General features: G+C 45.2%; 1 protein-coding gene across 1 annotated transcript; it reads right to left on the reverse strand.

Moving 5' to 3' along the window:
• Nucleotides 1-9,425: 9,425 nt before the first annotated feature.
• Nucleotides 9,426-22,476, reverse strand: LOC125150492 (transcription initiation factor TFIID subunit 4-like). Its single transcript, XM_047830439.1, has 4 exons — nt 22,413-22,476; nt 11,408-11,788; nt 11,186-11,241; nt 9,426-9,695 (listed from the first exon to the last, which is right to left on the reverse strand). The coding sequence occupies exons 1-4, from the start codon at nt 22,474-22,476 to the stop codon at nt 9,543-9,545; spliced, it is 654 nt and encodes a 217-aa protein (XP_047686395.1). The 3' UTR covers nt 9,426-9,542.
• Nucleotides 22,477-22,747: the final 271 nt, after the last annotated feature.

Below are 22,747 nucleotides of genomic sequence, written 5' to 3' on the forward strand. Positions count from 1 at the left end.
GTGTATATGTGTATACATATGTATACATGTATACATATGGGTATATATGTGTGTGCCTACACACATATATATATATATATGGTGTGTGTATACATATAAAACACAGAGAGAGAGATAATACACAAATAAGAGGATATGCTAAAATGCAAACCATTTAAAATGCAATAACAAGGGAAGTAATTCTCTATTTCCCCAGTCCTCAAGGTATTTTCTCCAGAGTCGACTGCTGTTAGCAATTACTTGTGTTCCCTTTAAACATTTTATATTCAGGGGCGCCTGGGTGGCGCAGTCAGTTAAGCGTCCGACTTCAGCCAGGTCACGATCTCGCGGTCCGTGAGTTCGAGCCCCGCGTCAGGCTCTGGGCTGATGGCTCAGAGCCTGGAGCCTGTTTCCGATTCTGTGTCTCCCTCTCTCTCTGCCCCTCCCCTGTTCATGCTCTGTCTCTCTCTGTCCCAAAAATAAATAAAAAACGTTGAAAAAAAATTTTTAAAAATAAACATTTTATATTCATATGCACACATTTTATTTTTTTTTTAATTTTTTTTTTCAATGTTTATTTATTTTGGGACAGAGAGAGACAGAGCATGAACGGGGGAGGGGCAGAGAGAGAGGGAGACACAGAATCGGAAGCAGGCTCCAGGCTCTGAGCCATCAGCCCAGAGCCCGACGCGGGGCTCGAACTCACGGACCGCGAGATCGTGACCTGGCTGAAGTCGGACGCTTAACCGACTGCGCCACCCAGGCGCCCCCATATGCACACATTTTAAAATGAGGAAAGTGAAATTCAGGGATAAAACAAAAAAAGTAACCTGCCCAAAATCACAGAGTAAGATGACAGTGATGGAGGCTGTAATGGTCCCCATGCACTCATGTTTTATTCCAAGAAATCTTTAATGGCTTTGCCTGGCTCAAGAGACTGGTCCAGCAATCTCAGTATTGGTAGACACAGGTTCAAGAGCACAGCACCTTGCAAACTAACAGACAGCTGAAAGAAGGATGTAGGAGGACGGGGGTTAGGAGGCCAATCATAGAACATCAAAGATCTCCTATGACTATGGGACATTATCCACACAGATTCTTCCAGAACTGCTAAGTGCTCTCCCTCATACATGTACATTTCCGCCTTATCAAGGTTTAGCCAGGCATCGGGCAGGTCCTTAGATTATGGTGCCTACCCCTACCTGGCCCTCCTTCTGCACTTGAACCAGAATCTGACTCCAGGCCATCCATCATTCATCATGCTAGTTCTCCCCCCACCACTGGATGATCATGTTCCATTCGTGTCCCCAGTATATCCCAAAACTTCAGGACCGGTTTGCAAATTCTTCGTGTCTGGGCTATGCCACCTCACAAAGACCGTCTAAGTCAAATGATTGTCACAACAATAGATAATATCTATATAGGATCGCTCTGCATTGAGTGAGGTAGCACAGAGAGAAAAGCATGAACCTTAAAAACATCTAGACCTGGTGTCTAATTCCAGTTTTACCATTATAATTGATAAACATTGGGCAATTGCAGAGCTTCTAATTTCTTTGTATAAAAAAAAAAGAATGATCATATATACTTCTTTAAATGTTTTGTATGTCCAGCATTAAACACTGTGCCTGTCTTAATAAACATCCACTAAAAGAATGAATGGAAGAATGAAAAAATGGTCATTCCTAATTATTGGCTCAATTGGAACTACAGTGATAAGTCTTGGGGCACCTGGGTGGCTCTGTCAGTGAAGCATCCGACCCTTGATCTCAGTTCAGGTCATGGTTCTCACGGTTTGTGAGTTCGAGCTCTATGTCAGGCTCTGAGCTGATAGCAGGGAACCTGCTTGGGCTCCCTCTCTCTGCTCCTCCCTCACTCAATTTCTCTGTCTCTCCCTCAAAATAATAAATAAACTTAAAAAAATAAGTCTTGATTTTGTTCTTGGAGAAGAATGGAGTCGTTCAAGCTAGGGGGAGGTTACAAGTGAAGGCTAGTTAGTGTGCAGAGCCAAGGCATTTTAAGGAACTGTAGGAAAATCAATGCTTTTGGAAAAGAAGATTGGTAAGCATTGCTCGTGAGTGAGGTGTTGCCTATGACAGCGTCCTGTACAGATCAGGTCCTTAATACATATACTTAATACATTAGTAAGCACACCAAATACTTAATAAATGACGCTGAGAATAAACATACAGCAAACTCAACAAGGAAGTCTGAGGCAACCACAATAACTTTGTAAAATTCACCCACAATACTTGGTTGAGAAAGCCACAACATGGGTCCACTCGGTGTCCTCTCCTTGCATCCCCAGGAGGCTGACATGGTGCTCCAGGTAGATCAGTGGAAGCCACACACACCCATCGGTGTTAGGTAGAACAGATGTCCTGGGGTGGCTGCTGCAAGCAGCCAATGAATAAGCCTGCGTCTGGGTCCTGTACAATCTTAAACATTCTATAGCTTGCTTTCCATGCCTTCACCTCTCCTCTGCACAAATTGAGCAAATTGAGGTGGCAATAAATTGATGAAATGTACCAAATTGCATTTTCTTCAGTGTGCTGAATTAAAGTTTCTCTCCCAGCAAATGAAAATAGGGGGTTTTAGCCAGGCACTATCCCTGGGGGAATCAGTGATGCACTCTTAGCAAATCAAATACTTAGCACTGGTATTTTTTGTGATGTTCAGAGATAGGTTAACGGGAGGGGTCGCATCAGAAGGATGGGGGCAGATAGAAGGGGTTGCAGCATAAATAAGCGGGCCTTTGCCAACCCCCTGCTATGATTCTGCCACGACTCGTGTCTTTTTCACTAGCAGTATTTGTAATTATACCTGTCATTTATGGAGCACTCACCAAGTCCTAGGAATTGTACTAAGCACTTTACACACATTATTTAATTTAATCTCCATAACTACTCTGTGAGGAGTACATTATTACATCCAGGTAACAGATAAAGAAACTTCAAATCAGAGAGGCCAATTAACTTGCCTGGTGTCCTATCACAAACTGGTGACAAACTGGGGACTCTAACACAGACCCTTATGATTCTAAAGCCCAAATCCCAACACTTTCAATCTGCTCCCTCCCATTGCCAGGGCTGGTGGGAGGTCTTGCTTTAAGGCACAGCAAGGGTGTTTGCTCAATGATGAAACAAACTACAGTAAGGAATTATATTTGTCTATATCCTATATTGTTACCCAGCAAATTTGAGGACGCTTTTTTTTTTAATATTTTTTTTTCTTTTTTTCAACGTTTTTATTTTTATTTTTGGGACAGAGAGAGACAGAGCATGAACGGGGGAGGGGCAGAGAGAGAGGGAGACACAGAATCGGAAACAGGCTCCAGGCTCCGAGCCGTCAGCCCAGAGCCTGACGCGGGGCTCGAACTCACGGACCGTGAGATCGTGACCTGGCAGAAGTCGGACGCTTAACCGACTGCGCCACCCAGGCGCCCTGAGGACGCTTTCAAAAATACCTGCAATGAAATTGAAAATGGCAAATAGAAGCAAAATAAAAGGACCAGACCAATGTAAAGAAAATACTGGAACTTAGATATACACTGTCTGACATATAAAGGTTATTAAATCAGCTTGAGCATCCTGTCTGCTGAAGCAAAAAGGAAAACACAATTGTTCGCTAGATGTCTAATATTTATAAAGGAAAAGCATACCAGTTCTTGAGAGGAAATATGCTGATAAAAATTTACCATCCAGTAAAAGATGATAGTATAGTCAACAGGCATGCTGTGAGAGTTCACTATGTGTCAATCACAGAGCTAGGTGCTAGGGATATGGTGGTGAGCTAAATAAGCATGATGTATGCCTCTCAGAGCCTTCAGGCTAGTGGAAAGATAGCCTTAAAACAAGTTAGGCAGATACACATAAAGGACTTGGGGTCCTGGACAAGGAGAATGTGACTGGGAGAGGAGTAGCATTTGCAAATACCCAGAGGTGTGGGAGAGCATGTTCTGTTCAAGAATCAAAGTTGTGGTGCCTGGGTGTTTCAGCCCATTGGGCATCTGACTCTTGACTTCGGCTCTGGTCACGATCTCACTGTTTATGAGATTAAGTCCTACGTTGGGCTCTGTGCTGACAGCATAGAGGTTGCTTGGGATTCTTTCTCTCTTTCTTTCTCTCTCTCTCAAAAAAAAAAACAAAAACAAAAACAAAAACAAAAAACATAGGTAAATAAACATTAAAAAAAAAGAATCAGAGAAGTCCAGTGGCTCTAACAGGAGTAGGGACAGAATTAAAGACAACAACAGAACACACATAAGCAGAGTGTCCTGGCACCAGTTCATGCCAGCTGCCAAGAGCCCATTGTACACATCTGTTCCTACTTGGGTAGTGGTTTGAAATCTGCCGTAATGGAAACGTTTATACTATGGGATTGACTATACACGTAGAACCCTTTATTTTCTCGGGAAGAACTGACCATGTCACCATCACATATAACCATATTTCAAGAAAGTGGTCCTTCCAAGGAGCTATCTTGATGGAGAATCATGTGAAACTGAAGAGATCGGAGACAGCTTCTTAAAAGAGATAGCATTTAGGCTAATGATAGGTGAGCAAAAGTCCAATCCAACAGGTTGGCATACGGAATCCAGAGAGTTGAGAACCCACAAGTGATGGGAAAGCACAGATGTGGAACCTTATGGAGAGGCAGCGTGCAGAGATATGAGAGTATCATGCTTATCTACGAGGGTATCAGAAGACCTAACAGATCATTGTTACCAACCAGTCAGCAGTCTGGTGTTCCAGAAAAGGAATCTAGCCTCATGAAAAGAAGAGGCAGGGCCATAAGATTCCAAGCAAAAATCAGTCCTATGGTAATGTCAAACTGTGCAGGGACCCAGGGATGATATTTGGAGCCCAAGATCAATGGCTCTCCCTCTTAGGAAACTGAAGGAGTCCAGCAGCTAGACAAATCTGGAGGGCAAGTACATAATCTAGTGCAGATTGACCTAGTCTCTGTTTTGCATCTCCAAGTTTTGCGATGCATGAAATAGGCTGAGGTTGAGGCTATGTGTGAGCCTCTAGTAACACCAGGTGTGTGGAGAGGTGAGGCAAAAGCAGGAACAGACTAGGATTTGGTAATCTGGGGAAGGGGATGACTGGTGAAAAAAGGGGTGAGGGCAGAAAGCCATGGGGGAAATATACAAAGCAGTTTCTGATGAAGAAGAGTGGCAGTTCTAGGAGATAAAGTTGGAAAGATTAATTAGGGCCAGCATGTTAAATGCCTTAAATACTTGGCTAGGATGCTTCGACTTTACCCAGCAGGCGCGGCGGGAGGGGGTTGGGCAATGAGGGTATCCAAGCAGGGCCATTAGTGATGTGCCCAGAGCCATGCTTTGAGACTAATCTGGTACTGATGCATACATGTGGGACTGGACAGGGGAGAGGCTAAGGGCCTTGCATTCTCATACAACTCCAGCTGCACTATACTAACAGAATATGCTCCTAAAAAGTGGTAAGGGAAATGGCAGCTGAACATGGTGAGCACCATTCCCCCCATATATATATATATATATATATATATATATATATACACACACATATATATAATTTATTTTAGAGAGAGAGCATGAGCAGGGGAGAGAGAGGGGGGGGGGAGAATCCTAAGCAGGCTCCATGGCCAGTGCAAAGTCCAATGTGGGGTTTGATTCCATGACCCTGGGATCGTGACCTGAGCCAAAATCGAGTTGGCTGCTCAACCAACTGAGCCACCCAGCTGCTACACCATCCCTCACTATTTTAAACCCTTTTGCCCTTTTTATGTATTCTTCCTCTGCTCCCAGAACACCCATCAATTTACTGAAATCCTTCTATTAACCATAAGATTGTTGTATAAGGAACTAGTGCCCCAGAAAATTTTGCTGTCTTATAGTTTTCCTGAAATTTTTAAGTTTTGCTCTGTGTAAACATGGCCATGGTCTCTTCCAAAACATATGTACCATTTTTTTTCTGTGTTTTTCTTCCTTCAACTGAGACCAAGCATTGGAAGTAAGGTTGAGGTGATGAGGAACCCTCTCATTCCTTCTAAAATGCTACAAGGAGTGTCCTATTACAATTTCACTGAAATGACTTTTAAGCCACTTGACCTCAGAACTCCATCTTTTGCAAACTCATTGGCATCACTCTGGAGATAAATACTCTCATAAAAGTAATCATTGATGAGTATAGTAATATTCCTGCATTTGAGTCAGAAGATTTGGATGTAAATGTTGGCTCCAACACTTTTTGAGCTTTCAGGCAAGTCACATGGCCACTTTGAACCTCAGTTTCCCCCTCTGTAAAATGGAATGATTATGTCTGTCTTGCCTGAGAGGATTATTGTGAGGATCAAATGAGACAATGTGCAAGAGAGATTTTCTCTTTCTTTCTTTTTCTTTCTTTCTTTCTTTCTTTCTTTCTTTCTTTCTTCTTCCTTTCTTCTTTCTTTCTTTCTTTCTTTCTTTCTTTCTTTCTTTCTTTCCTTTCAACAGTGAAGGGCTGCTCAGGTGACAAAAAGCAATTCCATCATTGGTGGCTCCTTTTCCTTGGGGTTGCCATGTACTTCCAAGCCCATAGGAGAAGCCTCATTCCACACTGTATGTGTAGACACATTTTGAGGGACCAACTGACCTTATTGACGACAGGGAAACCATAATTGTCCTCAAATCCTGGTACAGCCTCTTTTCTCACTTGAAAGCCAAGATTCAAAGGAGAGGTAAGGAAATTGGCCTCAGATAATGAATCCCCCTCCTTCCCTCACTCACCTGACTCTGGGTTGTAGATGGCCAGGAAGGTGCTACTCCTGATTTTAGAAGCTCTTCCCTCAGCCACTGTTGGCTCTGCTTACTTTAGCTTCACCCTTGAAGGCTCAGGAAGGGGGAGGGCACAGCCTCTGGATGCTCCAATCTCTGGCATCTAGGAGGGATACTGGAAGCCTTTCTCCCAAGATGAGACATCTCTGTCAGAATATCTGAGGGGACATTTATCTTCCTGAAACACACACCAATCTGTCATCCCTGATGAAGATAAAGGGATAAGGAGCAGAAAGGGAAAGGAAAGTGGCCATTTGGATGGGTGCTTGGTACATTCCTGGGGTCGTGCATCCTCCCCACACTCCTTGCAAAGAGGACAGCTGATACAGCACTCAAGGAGGTGAAGGAAGAGGCCTGGGAAGTGCCATAGTACCTATGAGAAAGAGAGTCAGAAGTCCTGAATTCAAGGGGCACCTGGGCAGCTCAGTCGGTTAAGCGTCTGACTTCGGCTCAGGTCATGATCTCACGGTTTGTGAGTTCAAGCCCCGTGTCGGGCTCTGTGCTGACAGCTCAGCCTGCTTTGGATTCTGTGTCTCCCTCTCTGTCTTCCCCTCCCCCACTTGTTCTCGTTCTCTCTCTCTCTCTCTCAAAAATAAATAAACATTTAAAAAAGAGTTAAAAAATAGGGGCGCCTGGGTGGCGCAGTCGGTTAAGCATCCGACTTCAGCCAGGTCACGATCTCACGGTCTGTGAGTTCGAGCCCCGCATCAGGGTCTGGGCTGATGGCTCAGAGCCTGGAGCCTGTTTCCGATTCTGTGTCTCCCTCTCTCTCTGCGCCTCCCCTGCTCATGCTCTGTCTCTCTTTGTCCCAAAAATAAATTAAAAAGTTGAAAAAAAAAATTAAAATAAATAAATAAATAAATAAATAAATAAAAATAAAAAAGAGTTAAAAAATAAAAAGAAGCCCTGAACTAAAATCTAAGCCTGGCCACTTCTCAGCCAGGTGACTTCTATGAGCTTCAGTTTCCTAGTACACAAAATGGACGCATCGCTGGTTGGTGATATTACTTCCTTCACATATCACAGGCTGGCCTGACAACTCCATGACATAAGACATGTGAACACACCTGCCCCTATGCCTTCCCCATAACACCATCATCCCATATCCTGAACTGCATCCCGCTCTTCCCGTCAAAACTGCCCTGTTTGTGTGACTGATGAATCTGCCAGTCCTGGATTGTTAGCACGTTGGTGCAAATGGTTATTATTTCATCGTTCTGATAAAATAGGGTTGCACATTGGCAATAGCCACATGAGGTCTTCATTCTTTAGTTTCCTAAACTAACGGGGTCCTCCAGAATCCCCGCAAGCCTGCAGAGGATGGAAGGACAGGCCCAACAGAGACTGAGCAGGCAGGCTCCATTAACCTGACCCCGATTTCCACTACAACAGACCCTGTATCTGTTTTACATATGGGATTTTCTAGCAAGATGTCTTCTGAATACAGCAAAGGTGCTGCAAGGAAAGACCAAAAAAAAAAAAAAAAAAAAAGATAATAATATTCGAAAACTACCTTAGAAGTGCAGTGGCAGTCAGGGGGTAACTTAGGGCAGGCCTCTTCAGAAGTCTGTCAGGAACTTAGCATATCGAACATAAATATGTTACAAATGGGTAGAAGAATGAATGAACGTTTTAAATAGGCGACGCATTCCCAGATGGAGGCAGGGACGCTCCAACGTTACTGAGCTGACCAAGCTTTGCTGCCATCATACAGACTCTTCACCTGTTTCTGCCACTCTTCTAGATGTCACTACTGCTGTCCCCACACATGGGCCCCCAGGATCTCCACAGGGGGTGATGAAAGGGAAGGCTAAAGCATCAGCAGTTTCATTTTATGCTGAAGGCTTCCTCAAGGAAGGCCCATTTTTCAGCTTTTATCTTATGAGACTATCAGAGTATCTGTGATTCACCAGAGGACACGGGGACGTGTCAGCAATGCTGTCTGGCTGGGTCTCAACTCACCTTCACAAGTGAGCAGTAATATATTACCAACCACAGCAGTGGTGTGCCAGGATCTGTGTAAGTATGTGCGAGTATTTTCTCTTTCCCCGGATCGATATCCGTACCTCTCTTTTAAAAATGAGAACAGTGAGGCTCCGAGCAGTTTAAGCAGTGAACCCAGAGTCATATGACTACTAAGTGGCGGTGCTGACATTTGAACTCAGAGCTTTCTTCCACTCCCAAAACTAACTTCTTTTATATTACACTAAGCTGACTTGCTCATTAAATACAGCCTCAGACCTTCAAACAACCCTGGATGAACACTTCTCCGGGAAGTGCAGTGTTACACAGATTTTAGGCCACTGCGTGAGCTCCCTCCAGCCGCTTTCAGTAACTCAAACAGGCATGTGCATGCAGGAATCCTTATACTTGTACAATGATTCTAGTCAACTTATAACACATGCAGTCTCCTTGGGCTCAGTTGGTGAAAGACTAGACACGAGACCAAAAAAGTAAACGAATGCTTGAAGGAGTGCACGGATGAATGAGTGAAGGAGAAATTAAGTGACTGAACGCCGAAGTGAATGAATGAACACGACATCTTACAAAACCCTGAAATCCAACTGTGAAGTCAGTGAGTCATGTCAGTGAAGCTGAGACTTAGGACAGACGTGAGAAATCATCCTGGGGTGGGGGGAGTTCTAGAAGGGAAGCACAGAAATGCTCACAGAAATAGTTGAAGGCTGAGAACACAGGCCTGTATTGTAGAGCAGGAAGATGGCCACGGAGATCAGGGCTAGGCTGCTGCAAATGTAAGTCACAGCTAAAAACATATAGGCAGAGCTTTCACCGTGGTGTAAAGGGAGAGGCAGCAGCTAGGACATCCAGCTTGGTGCCTTTGGCTCGTCTCACTGCAGGCTTTGCTCCAACCTGTGTCATCAGGAACAGGATTCAGATAATGGGAGAACCACAGGTCCTGGGAAGATCAAAGACACACGCTTTTATGCCTCAATTAACGTTCCCCTTGTAAGGCTTTCAAACACAATTTAGCTTTTCTCTGCTGGGCTGGGCGAGACACAAAGACAGGCCCTGGGTCTTTTTGGAACGCAGAGCCCATGAGCCAGCGTCTGTAATTAACAGTTTCCTCCCACCAAAGGGAATAAGGTTTTGGTACACAACATAGGTTGTATGTGAGAATGCAAAGGACTATTCACAGGGTACTGAGTGGGCCTTCTGCCCAGGACTGCCTGTCATAGCCTGATAAGGCTTCAGGGCAAAAAAAGTTTGAGGTAGGGAATTAAGAGATAGAGTTGTAATCAGGAAGAGAGGAAGAGGGGTGGGGACGAGGAGGACAGCAAGTCACTGTGTGTAGACAGAACATCCACTTAGAGTCAGAAAACCTACATCTGTTGTGTTCTGGCTTCCCCACTTTCTGTGTTGCCTTGGGAATTCACAGAGATCTTTCAACCATACTTTCTTGTAAGAAGGGGCTAACAAGATCGCCCTCAAGGACTGTGGCATTGAATCTATATCCCTTTTTTGGGGGACAGTGTATCTCAATATGCTCTTCCAGGCTCATACTGATTCACTGATAAACTTTCTGCGAAACCCTGAATAAGCCATTGTCCTTCCAGACAGAGGGGTGTCCTGGAGAAGAGTACTTAACATTTTCTTTTTAACCCAAGTATGATCTGTTTGATGGCTTTGGATGTCATAGGGGTGGAACCATGCCCCTAGAGCCAAGAATTGACTGCCACATAGACTGGGATGACTTGGAAAGAGTTGGGGTTATAAACGTCTTATAAGAATATTAAAGCAGAGGCCTCAGGTGGCTCAGTAGGTTAAGCGACCGACTCCTGATTTTGGCTCAGGTCATGATCTCACGGTTTGTGAGTTGGAGCCCGGCGTCTGGCTCTGTGCTGACAGCGCAGAGCCTGCTTGGGATTCTCTCTCTCTCTCTCTCTCTCTCTCTCTCTCTCTCTCTCTGACCATTCCCTGCTCCTGCGCGCATGCTCTCTCTCAAAATAAATAAACAAAAAAAAAAAGAATTTTAAGGCAGTTATACTGAAGACCACAGTAAGACTGGTGCAAAGGAAGGCACTGGATACCTGTGCACGTTAAAAACTCAACCTTTGGGCAAGGAAGAACTGACAGAAACACAAAAGGGCGGAAGCACACTCGTAGAGGCGCAGGGCGCGCAACTTCTGGAGTTGAGGGGGAAAGGCCCGACGGCCACTGTGGGTCAGGCGCCTTCTCTGCGTTAAGTGGCGCAGAAAATTCAACCCCAATCTGTCATTCTCAGCTCTGTGTTTCCCCTCCCCCTTCCCACTGTGTGGAAAGCGCCCTCATTCAACCGGGGACCAAAAGGCCTGGGGCAAAAGCAGGAGAAAGGGGGTTGAGTGGCAGCGACCCTCCCTTCGCTAACAGAAACTGGGTTTCCAAACCTCAAACAGGGTTTGAACTCACCATGTATCTGTCTGTTCTTTGCCTCCCAGATTGGGTGCCTCGGTAAGGCGGGATCACTGAGTGTTGAGAGAGAGAGAGAGAGTTATATATATCCCAAAGAAAAACTTTCAATGCTCTCACTTCAAACAGCCCATTCATCCCCCCACGGCCGGCGAGGACTCCGGGAGCCGGGCCCGTTTCCTCCGTAAATAAAGGGATGGAAGCGTGGGCGAGAACACCCACCAGACCGTCTCCTTGCTTTCATGCTCGCTGGCAGCGCGCGCGGGGGCCGCAGAGGCGGGCACGTGCGCGCCGGCCCGGCCTCCCCGACAAGCCCGGCTCGGTCCTCCAGCGCGGAGCCGGGGGAGCCCGGCCTTTCAAAGCCCCGTTTTGAAAGCGGCCGGCGGCTTGAAAGACGGCTCAGATGTAATTTGCGCGCGGCGCCGGCGGCACCGGGGGCTCGGCGCCAGCGGGGGCCCGCGGGCCGCCCCGATCCCCGCAGCGCGCCGTCCCCGGGCCCCCGCGCCCCCGCGCGGCCCCGGCGCAGCGCCCCGCGCGGCGGGCGGAGGCGCACTCCCCCCGGCGGGGCCCGCCCGCGCGGCGCCCGGGCCCCCGCAGCCCGCGCTAATGAGCTCCGCCAAGAGTGGTTACTGTGGCACGGCTGCCCACGGGACTTCGGGGCATCGGGCGGAGTTTTCAGTGCTTCTTTTAAGTTCGCTCACTTCAAAGTTTTCCATTTGAAGCTGTTGAGAAAGCCTGGTAGACGCAAGAGAAGAAAGAACAGCAAGATTTTTTGAAATAATGTTAAAACCCCCAAACACCCTGAAAAAGAATGCTTCAAGCAAAGAAATAAGGGAAGGGGCGGGGGGGGGGGGAGCGGTAATTAAAAAAAATAAATAACTCCAGCAATTGAAAACGACGAAGGCGTTAAGGGCTGCCTCCCCTCCCCCACCTCATTCCTGACCGGATACATTCTATCTAAACTGAGAGAGACTTGGATGGGGGGAAAGGTGGGAGCCTGGGGCTTACCAGGAATTGAGGTAAACCCAGTTGAGGGGAATTGAGAGGGAAACCCACCAAGGGGAACTGCGTTGGCTTCTAAGAGTAAACCACATATTTCCTCTTTGGTAGTTTTGCAGATTGGCAAGTCAGTGTGAAAATTATCCATCCCCCAACTAGACTTCCTTGTTACGCACTTCCCCAGCGTCACTGGGGACAAGGTTTGTACTTTGCTTCATCACAGACTGGAAACCACAGCCCAGAGACTTTAGGTACTTGACCCAACTTAACACAGCCTGGAGTGCAAAGGCCTGGATTCAAACACACCGCTGTGTTTTTCAACACGCCTTTCTGTCTGCAGGTAAATAATTAAGGAGATAAGTAAATGAACACATGAAATAAAGACAAAGGAAAAAAGCTGACCGAGGTGGGATTCCAATCCAGTGCTCTAAAGAGACTGGCACCTCAATGCAGACACCCAGTGTATACATGCATTCCTATTTCCCAGAGGAGGTCACTGAGACACTGAGAGTTTCTGCCCCTGCTGCCCAGTCTCACTTACCTAGGAAACAAGGACCGAAGCTGTAGACCCAGGTCCATCTAACTCAGGTTCATTCTTTTTATGACTGCACAATATTGCCTCCCGGAACTCATAGCAGAAGTGCAAGTTTAAATCTGACTCATTCAGAAGGTTTTCAGATCCATCGTAAAGTTTCCCTGTGCAGGGCATCTGCTAGGTATTGGGGATGCAGAGAAAAACAATACAGTTCTCAGCACCTACTTTCAACGAGGACATCATATCTACCATATCCCCTTGGCAATTGAAGATGTTAAAAAAAAAAAAGGCATTCCAACACTAGCCCCCACAGTTCTTCAATGCAAGTCTTTCCTTCAAACCGACTCCCATCTTAGACTCAGCTCTCCCTACCTCCACCCATTCCTTCTATGTTGCCTGTTACACTGAAAACTTTGAAGTAAAACAAAAGTATTAGTAACTTTTGGCAGGACCCAAAAGAGGGGCAGTTACATATCCAAGATTATTGAATAAACTTCCTATCCAGTACGAAGAGTGTTTTACAACATCCTTCATGGTTCTTAAAAACCTACAGAAGCAAGAACCTAAGTACCTCTGGGGGCCACCTCCTTCCAGAGGCACACAGTTCCAAGTCCCAAGGATTTCTTCTTAGGCGAAACTGGAAATTCCACCCACAATTCTAGTCTGTCCATTGAAATATACACATTCAGTCTGATCTCTCTTTTCCTGGTTTTTTTTTTTTTTTTTTTTTAAGTTGCATCCCTCCCTTAGCCCCACCTTAATCTTTTCTTCTCTGAATTCAATATCTCTGACACACTAGATCCTTCCTTGGAGAATATGATGTCTCAAGTATGTCAACATCCCCAATCACTCTCTTCAATAAGATCTAGAGCTTGTCTACATCCATCTTAAGGTAAAGATGCCAGAGAGAGGCAAAACTTTGGTCCCACCAGAGCGTTATAGCTAAACTTCTATTTGGGCATTCTACTTTTATGAATGCTGTCTGAGTTGCGTTAGCTTTCCTCCACCTTGGGAAGGGAGGATTTGGTGCCAGCAGCAATATTGTTAGTTCATCTGCATCTCTGTTGGGGACAGGAGGAGCAGGTAATTAATTGTTTCTCTTCTGCACTAGGCAGCCGGCTTTCTTTGGAAAAGTTGAGCATCCCTCATCCAGCAGTGGTTTCTGCAATTAGAGCCATCCACAGCCAGGAGTTTGATTAATAGCTGGGAGGTTTCTCCTTTGCTGACAAATGAGAAAAAGAGAAATCAGATAGGGAGAAGCTGAATGCATTTGCTTAGCACAGGGTCTGGCTAATGTTCTTTCCAAAGAAAGAGCTGCAGTAATTTCCTAGGGACTGGCAGGGAGGGAAAAATATCCCTTAAAAGTTTGCAAAGTAATGGATCCAAAAAAACAGATGTGCCTGTTCCTTGGGAGCAGAGAGGAAAGGGCTATAATCCGAGGTCTCTGTTGCTGGAGAGGGTTGCTATGCCCAGAGCACAGATGGGGAGATAAGGCCCAGAGTACAGGACCTGGTTTTCCCAAGGTCACACAACCTGCCAAGAGCATCAAAGCCAGTTGTTGTTGAACTTTACATTCCCCACCATCAGAGAGCCACTTCCTTCCAGCTGGAAGAGAGGGGATTAGATGGTTGTGCCCAGCTATCACAATGAAAGAAGCTAAAGCCCCGAATCCAGGACTGGAGACCCCCCCCAGCTCAGAGCTCGCTCTCTCTCTCTCTCTCTCTCTCTCTCTCTCTCTCTCTGTCTTTCCCATATCACAGCTGCTTGTGGCACAAGGTGTATTTAGCAGCCTAGAATAAGATCTGTAAGAGAGAGATATGCCACTTTATAAATTCCACTCACTGTTCCTAGTTTTTCCTTCCAGGATTGTCCTGAATAATTAAAGTCTCCCGCTTCTTTGCAGATCAGGAGACAGTGACCCTGTTATCCTCCTCTCCCTACTGAGTACCTCAAGTTCCTGGAACCTCAAAGGTCCTGGAAGGGATGGAGTTGGGGCAGGTAAGAATAACTGGCCAACGAAGGAAGTCTATGGGCTTATGGGACTTGGGGCTAAGCTGTCAGCATCAACACAGGCCAGCAAAGGAAGCAGAGGTGGGAAAGGTAAATGGAGGTTGCCCCAAATGCTACAGGCTCTTCCTGGGGCTCAGCCAGAGCCTGGAGACAGTAAATGTGTATAAATCATTATATGTCTAGGCAGAAAGCTAACCAGAGATTAGAACCACCAGGAGATATCAGGGGGCGGGGAAGCTGGGGTGTGTAAGACCATTCCCAGTGAATTCTTGTGGATTTTGGATCATTGCAATGAGATGGCTCTTAAAAGTTCCCAGGCCCTGTTCTTACAGGTGTGCTTCTGTTGGATTTGCATTTTTAAATGGTTGGGGGGTGGGGGGGGTGGGAGGAGATCAGAAGAAGAATACTATTTTATGACCTGTGAAAAAGTATTCAAAATTCAGATTTCAGTGTCCACAAATGAAATTATATGAGAACACACCTGTCCCTTTATTTACATTCTGTCAGTAACTGCTTTTGAGCTGCAAAGCAGAGTTCCATAGTCGGAGCCAAGGTAGTAGGGCCCACAAGCCTGAAGTACTTACTGTTTGGCCCTCTGCAGAGAAAAGTTTCCTGGATTAAATCCTTCTAGTTTCTTGCTGGCTGTCTCTTCTAGGCTCCGTGCAGCCCTGGCCCCCTGGCTCTCTAGGCTGTGCACAAGGGAGTTCTGTGAGCTCTAGATGCACACTATAACCCATAGGTAGGGTGCCCGCGTCCTCTGACACACGCATGGTGATAATTCTTCATGTAAATGTGGACTGATAGACAATAGTCTCCAATTCCCCACAGAGAGTTGAAAAAACTCTTTTCCCTGGAGTGCGCCGCCCCCCTTCTCTGTGCAAACGCACGTGCTCTTTGCAAAGCCCTAACAATTCAAGTCATAATGGAAGGGAATCTCACCCATTTTATTGCCATAGTTACCAAGATTGCAAGTTTAGATGCTGTATTAGCAGTAAGTGCACGGTAATAATAGAAGTCAGGGAGGAGGGGACGAAAAGGATTCTGGCTCCTGTTTCTCCCTACAGCATCCTTCAGGGCAAATATACCAGAGACAGTTTGCATTAAATTGCAAAGTTGGCGGTTTTCTTAAAAAAAAAAAAAAAATCCAAATAATTGCTTTAAAATCTCCTGTCTTCTCCTGACTGGTTAACCCTCACGCAGCTCGCCTCATCCTGAAACAATGAAAAGGAGGTTAAAAGAAATATAAGTGGCCAGGGTTACCATGGAAACCAAAGTGGAAGGCAAGTGAAAGTCAATTTAAGGTTTAAATGCATATGAAGCAGATGTATATGTGTGGACATATTTGCATATAGATATCTATCTCCCCTCCTCTCTGCTCTCCATAATATGCTCTTCCTTCTGGGCCCACCTCAGGACCCTTCACCTCCAGGGAGATTGTCCTGACAATTTCAAGCCCCAGTAATCTCTCTCTTCCGTTACTTCAGTTGAACTGCAGTCTGGACGCAGGAATCAACCTTTTAATGCACACTGCCCTGTTAAGGAATCACAAGACCCTTCAAGGTCACTGAATACTCCGCGCTGTCTTATCTCTGTGCCTTTGCCCTTGCCGTTCACACCGCCTGGAATGTCCTTGCTCACTCCTTCCACTTGACTAGCATTTATTACCCTCCTTGTCTCAGGGTGAACAGCAATATCTGGGCAGTGCTTTCCTCCATCCCTCAGTGTCTCTGTGCTGGGTTAAGGGCCCCTCTTCAATGCTCGTGTAGCCCCTATCACAGTTCTGATTACACGGAGTGTGAGTGCTGCTTGCAAGATGGTTGCCCCACCCCTTACCCTCCAGATCAGGAAACGCTTCAAAACAGAGACTGTGTCTTACTTTGTGGACCCTCATTACTCAATAGAAATACATATATTGAATGAGTGAATGAATGAATACTAGAATAAATAATTTACATTGCACAACTTAGGTCAAGACATGCATTTCCATATGCCAAGAACAGTTGCTGATAATGATTATCGTTGCTAATTGTTACTGTTCTCTTTAAACACACAACGCACAACTTTCCCCTTTTGAATCTAAGAGGAATCGGGGATATTTGATGAAGGTGCAGAAAGGTAAGCTGGAGAGAGTGGAGATGGGTAAAATCTTAGCTTGTGAAAAATGGTTAAAGGACCCTGGCCACTGTGGCACAGATAAGAAGCTCAAAGCTGTGTTCCACTGATTTCATTTCTCAGAAAGTTCTGGGACTGAACATATCCTCTGAGACTCCAGAAAGTAGACACAGGGACAGCAAAGGAGAGTCATAGAACGCAGTTTGTGTTTCATATGAAAAGACTTACAGAGCTTTAAAACTGTTCAGTATTAGAAAAGGCTATCATGTGAGGTAGTGAGTCCCCAACCACAGGGAGTATTCAAGTGCACATGGAATCATCATATCCTTCAGGACACTAGGGAATGAAAAGTATGGTGTACATTCGGCAAATTACAAAGAGAAAACTAGATGTGGGGGTGATGGAGGCTGTGGTGGCAAGGAATGACAAGAAATATGCAGGACTGAGTGGAAGAAATTAAAAATGTGGCTCACAGACTAAGTGTGAAGAACTGTTTATGTTTACATTTTTTCTGTAGGAATGGGGAGCGTGGGAAAGGTTTGATGTGGAAAGTTACATGATCATTGATATGCTTTTTGAAGATCATTCAAGATTGGCTGTGACCCAGAGGGATGGAGGGGATAAGCTCTGAGTATTTAATATTATGCAACTGCTCCAATAGCCCGGGTGATACAGGCCCTGATTAAGGCAGGGGCAGCAAGGATGATGAAGAGCAGGAATGCTGGGGACATAAATCAAAGCAGAAGAGACAGGCCGTATCACCCAGTCCCTCTAAGTTGGTTCCACTCACTGTCAGCCACCCCTGTGTTTGTCCTCCTGGAAAACAAGCCAGTCTTACTTGTTTGCAAGAGCAGCCTCGGACTGTCTGCTCTGCTGCGAAGGTTGCAGTCACCTTGAACGGATTCCCCACGCAGCTCGGTGAGAAGCAGAGCCTTCCCTCTGCTGCTCTGTCAGCTCCACTTTGCATCAAAACTGCTTTGTATGTCACCAAGTTATTAAAGTTGTGGATTGCAGTGCTGTGTCAGGCGATGTTGTTCTGAAACTGGGTCAGCGAGGGCTGTCTCTCCAGCAAGACGTGGGCTCCTGGTGTCCCCGCATGCCAGCCCTGGCTGCAGTGACTTCCTGGCTGCCTCTCCCCAGCCGGCTTTGAGAGGAGGACATCGTAACCCCGTGGATTGGCCTTTCTTTTCAGAACCTCCAGTGGCAAATAATGCCTGACACGAAGATTGAAAGGGGTTTCTCTGTTCTCCTGGTCATTGTTTTTGCTCACAAGGATGGCAAGGTCTTGTTTTTTTCAAGTCTCTTTTGAATCATTCCTTTTCATGGATAGACCAGCTATACGAAGTGAAAAATAAGTTGTTTCAAAACCCTGAGCATGCAGGTTTCCCCTCTGCTCCAGGAGGCCCAGAGACTGAGGGGGAACAGACGCACACAAACGAATGGAAACGTGGCTAGGGAGCACGGGGGCACTTCAGAGAGGGACCCAGAACTCCACTGAAGAAGGAGTTGTCGCACAGCAAGGGAGACACAGAGATGTGGATTTGAGGTCAGAAGGAGGAAGGAGAATTCCTAGTGGCCCTCCTCCAAGACAGGCAGCTACTTCAGTTTTTTTCCAATTTGATCCCATACATCTTTGTTGAACGTGTACTCTGTACCAGCTGTAGGATAAACAAAACAGACAAAAACAAAGGTTCCTGTTCCTGCAGATCTTCTGTGGACAAAGACCATAAGTGATGGATGTGTGGTAGATATTTAAATAACATAAGTTATATGCAGCTGATTCTTTTTTTAAATATTTTTTTAGTTAATTTTTTGAGAGAGAGGTGGGGAAAAAGCAGGAGAGGGGTGATAGAGAGGGAGGGCAAGAATCCCCAGCAGACTCCGCACTGTCAGTGCAGAACCTGATGTGGGGCTTGAATCCGCAAACCATGAGATCACCACCTGAGCCGAAATCAAGAGTTGGACCCTTAACCGACTGAGCCACCCAGGCACCCCTATATGGAGTTGATTCTTGCACAACACAGATTTGAGCTGCATGGAACCACTTACATGCAGATTTTTTTTTTTTTTTGATAAATACAGCACAGTACTATAAATGTATTTTCTCTTACAATTTTCTTGATAACCTTTTCTCTAGCTTACTTTATTATAAGAATACGGTGTATAATACATATAACCTACAAAACATGTGTTAGTTGACTGTATGTTATCAGTAAGGCTTCCTGTCAACAATAGACTGTTCGTAGTTAAGTTTTGAGGGAGTCGACCGTGCAGGGTGTTGGTGCCCCTAACCCCTGTGTTGTTTCCAGGCTCAATTGCAGTATGTTAGAAGATGATAAACTATGGGGGAAAAATATATGTGTATATATACAGACAGAGGCAGAGAGAGAGAACAAAGGAAGAGAAATGACAGAGAATAGGGTTAAAGTTTTATAAAGGGTGGTTACCATAATCCTCATTGAGAAGGTGATATTTAAACAAAGAATCAAAGAAGTTAATGGAATTAATCAAATGGCTTATCTAGGGGAAGTGTGTTCCATGCAAAGGGTAGAACCATTTCAAAGGGCCTAACTCAGTGTGTCTGGCAGATCCAGGATGCAGCAGGGAAGACAGTGGGGTAGGAATCCTGTGGAAGACAGGAGTAACAGTAGAAAAGTCAGAGCAGAATGGAGGGTAAGATCAAAGAGTCTTACAGATCCATGTAAGGAATTCATCTTTCACCAAGAGTGATATGGGAAGCCATTCCCAAGATCATGAGCTGTCAGCAAAAGGTAGAACATCACTGAGAGAGAACATTCTACAATAGTAGTTCTCAACTGGGGATGATTTTACCCCTGAGGGAGCAGTTGGCAATGTCTGGGGACATTTGTGGTGGTTACAACTGAGGCAAGTATGCTATTAGCATCTAGTGGATAGAGGTCAGGGATGCTTTTAAATTTCCTACAACGCACAGGACAGACCTCCTCAGAGAACCATTACCCACTACAAATAAATGTCAGCAGCCAAAGCTGAAAAACCCTACTCTAGAAGGAAGTCTAGCTTCAGATGGCTGGCAGTCTACGTGTTCTTTGAATAAAATGTACCAACACTTGGGGCTCCTGGGTGGCTCAGTGGGTTAAGCATCTGACTTAGACTCAGGTCACTATCTCGCGTGAATTGAAGTCCTGTGTCAGGCTCTGTGTTGACAGCTCAGAGCCGGGAGCCTGCCTCAGTTTCTGCATCTCCCTCTCTTCCGGACCCTCCCCTACTCATGCTCTGTCTCTCTCTGTCTCAAAAATAAATAAACATTAAAAACAAAAAATGCACCAACATTTTTAAGAGAACCTAGCAAGGCCAACATATGCATTAAACACAGCAGGAATAGTTCCTAGGGTCCATGACAATTTTTTAGGGCTACTAAAACTTTTACTGTTTTTATATCAAAAGAAAGAATATATACTTGATCCTGAGTTATAGTCATCTTTATACCAATGCAGTCATAAAATATACTTTTTTATTTAGTTATTTATTTAGTTAGTTATTTTTAATAAATAAAAAAGGAAGGGACCCATGAAGGTATATGTGCCTAGGGCACCAGAAGTCATGCTGGCCTCCCCTGATATTAGACTTGGGACAACTGTGCCTTCTTGAGTCTTCCACCCCCTAGCTGTGTTCCTAGGCCTAAAGAATTCAGTCCTGTCCTCTGATGCTTCCTGTCCAGGTGTGTAAAGTTATAAACACAACTTACTACCAAGTTCAGGCAGACGACAGACATTTTGTCAGAATCAAGAAGAACACGATCAGAGCTAGAAGGATCTTTAGAGCTCCTCTGGTCTGGCCACCTCATTTTCCAAGATATGCAAATCAAGGCCCAGGCAGGGGAGGTGAACAGACCACATCACACACCTAATTTGTACCAGAGTCAGAACTTGGGGGGTTAAGGTTCACTTTACCAGCTTTCATTTGGTTTATACCAGTTTCCTCAGAATGAAGTTGATGTTACCTGATGGGAAAACAAAACAAGCAAACAAACAAAAAGCAATGCTGAATGTCATGCTTTGTTATTTCTTATCGCTTCTCAGTTTTCAAAGCTCTGTAATATGCTAGTTTGTTTGATCCTCCAACAACTCTATGAGAAGGGGTTGGAGAGAAGACAACTCATATGTTGCCTGTTTCTGAGATGCACAAACTGAGATTTGGGGAGTCCTCGTGATTTCTCCTGCATTACAGAGCTAATAAGGGGTGGAGTACAGACTTGAATTCCAAGCCATTGACATTTCTTTCAGGACTACCTTCCAAGCCATCACCTTTTATTAGTCTTGATAGGTCACATGGTGCCTACATCAGACTCTGTGTTTAATAAATGCTTGTTAAGTGACTAGTTGAACTGTCCTGTTCCATAGATTAAATCATGCTCCCAGAAAAACAACAAATCATGTGGTCAGTGCCTGACACATAGTCATATGATGTTGGCCTTATTCATGGAAGTGTCAGCAAAGAATGGGGGATTGGGAGGCATAATTTTAGTTCACGTTTGTTTTTTTAAAAATCCCAGCATGCCTTAGTTTTTTTTCCCCTGGGCCATTTTCATGAGTATAAGAAAATAAGTACAAGTTTAAAGAAATAAAAATGATAAGATGTCAAAACTCCAAATTGTCTAGGAACTACTAATTGAGAGAGCCAAATAAATCATATTACTCTAGTGATTTGCTTGTCTTCTTGCCTGATATTACTCTCATCCTCTGGGCTGGGGCCATTTAACCCTATACCCATGCTCCAACCTACTCCACACTTAGGAACAAGTCAGTGCCTGCCTATAGAGATTGGAAAGGTTCTAGATCAGCAGCTCAGGGCCTCAGCACCAAATCAGTCAGCCAAGTCTGTTGGGCCAAGTCTAACCTGGTTCTACACACTGGGACCAGGATGCCTGGATGGCCTGGGTCTATGCCCCAGCCATATGGGGAAACTGGGTCTTTGTCTTCTTCATTCTCGCATTCATCACAAACTTAGAATGAACATCTACCATTTGTCGGCATGTGTTCTTACAATTATTAACAAATGTACGTCTAGCACCTACTCTTTGCTAGGCATTGTGTCTGGTGCTGAGAAACAGAATAAAAGACTCAGCCTAGCTCTCTGAAAAGTCCTCGTCTAGAACAATGTGTAGGATGTATCCCTGTAAGTAAACTGTAAGCTGCAAAATAATGTGATTGGACATACAACCGAGCAGGGACAAAGCGCTCTGAGGACAGACAGTGGGGAATGACTGATTCTGTTTACAGCACAATGGGGTGGTTAGATAAGGCTTTGCAAAAAAGTGCAAAAAAAAAAAAAAAAGAAAATGTCACAAGAGGACACTTCAGGGATGATGTTAGTAAAAGGACATTCCAGGTCAAGGGAACAGCAAGAGCAAAGCCAGGCACGTATGAGGGGCCATGTCACTTCTGAGAGACGTAGAGATATCCCAATGATGATAAACCCCAGTGCTGAGTGCTTCTGATGGCCCGGGGAATGGGTTGAGTATTTTGCACAGAGGATTTTATCGAGTCTTCCCTTCGTTTCTGAGATTTACCTATTTCATAGATGTCATACCTTGCACTTCCAAAAAGGTGCTTGCCATCACGAGGAAGTGGTGACCTAAGCAGTGCATAGCCATTGCGATGGACCAGTAAGTAGCGGGGCAGTGTGATCTGTCCATCTACAAAATCCTATTCTTAGACCCTATGCTGTGCTGCTTTCCTATTTTACTGATGAAGAGAGGGGGGCCTGGGGAGATGGATTCCTTTGCTGAGGATTACACAGCTGTGGTAAGCTGAATCTGAAAGTAGGCCTGGGTCCATGTGCTTTCCACTACCTAAACTGTCATTCTGTGCAGGGATTTATTAAAGAGATTTCAGTGTAGAGACAGAAACAATACCAACCCCCCT

Source organism: Prionailurus viverrinus, chromosome D4 (assembly GCF_022837055.1).
Source record: "Prionailurus viverrinus isolate Anna chromosome D4, UM_Priviv_1.0, whole genome shotgun sequence".
NCBI classification, from domain to species: Eukaryota; Metazoa; Chordata; class Mammalia; order Carnivora; family Felidae; genus Prionailurus; species Prionailurus viverrinus.

Bases quoted from the DNA above. Each gene is read 5' to 3' on its own strand.
- LOC125150492 (XM_047830439.1), bottom strand. From the start codon at position 22,476: ATGGCTATGCACTGCTTAGGTCACCACTTCCTCGTGATGGCAAGCACC. The intron at 11,789-22,412 runs GTATGACATCTA...GGAGCTCATTAG, and splicing joins CACCTTTTTGGAAGTGCAAG to CGCGGGCTGCGGGGGCCCGG. The intron at 9,696-11,185 runs GTGAGTTCAAAC...TGATCTTCCCAG, and splicing joins AAAGAACAGACAGATACATG to GACCTGTGGTTCTCCCATTA.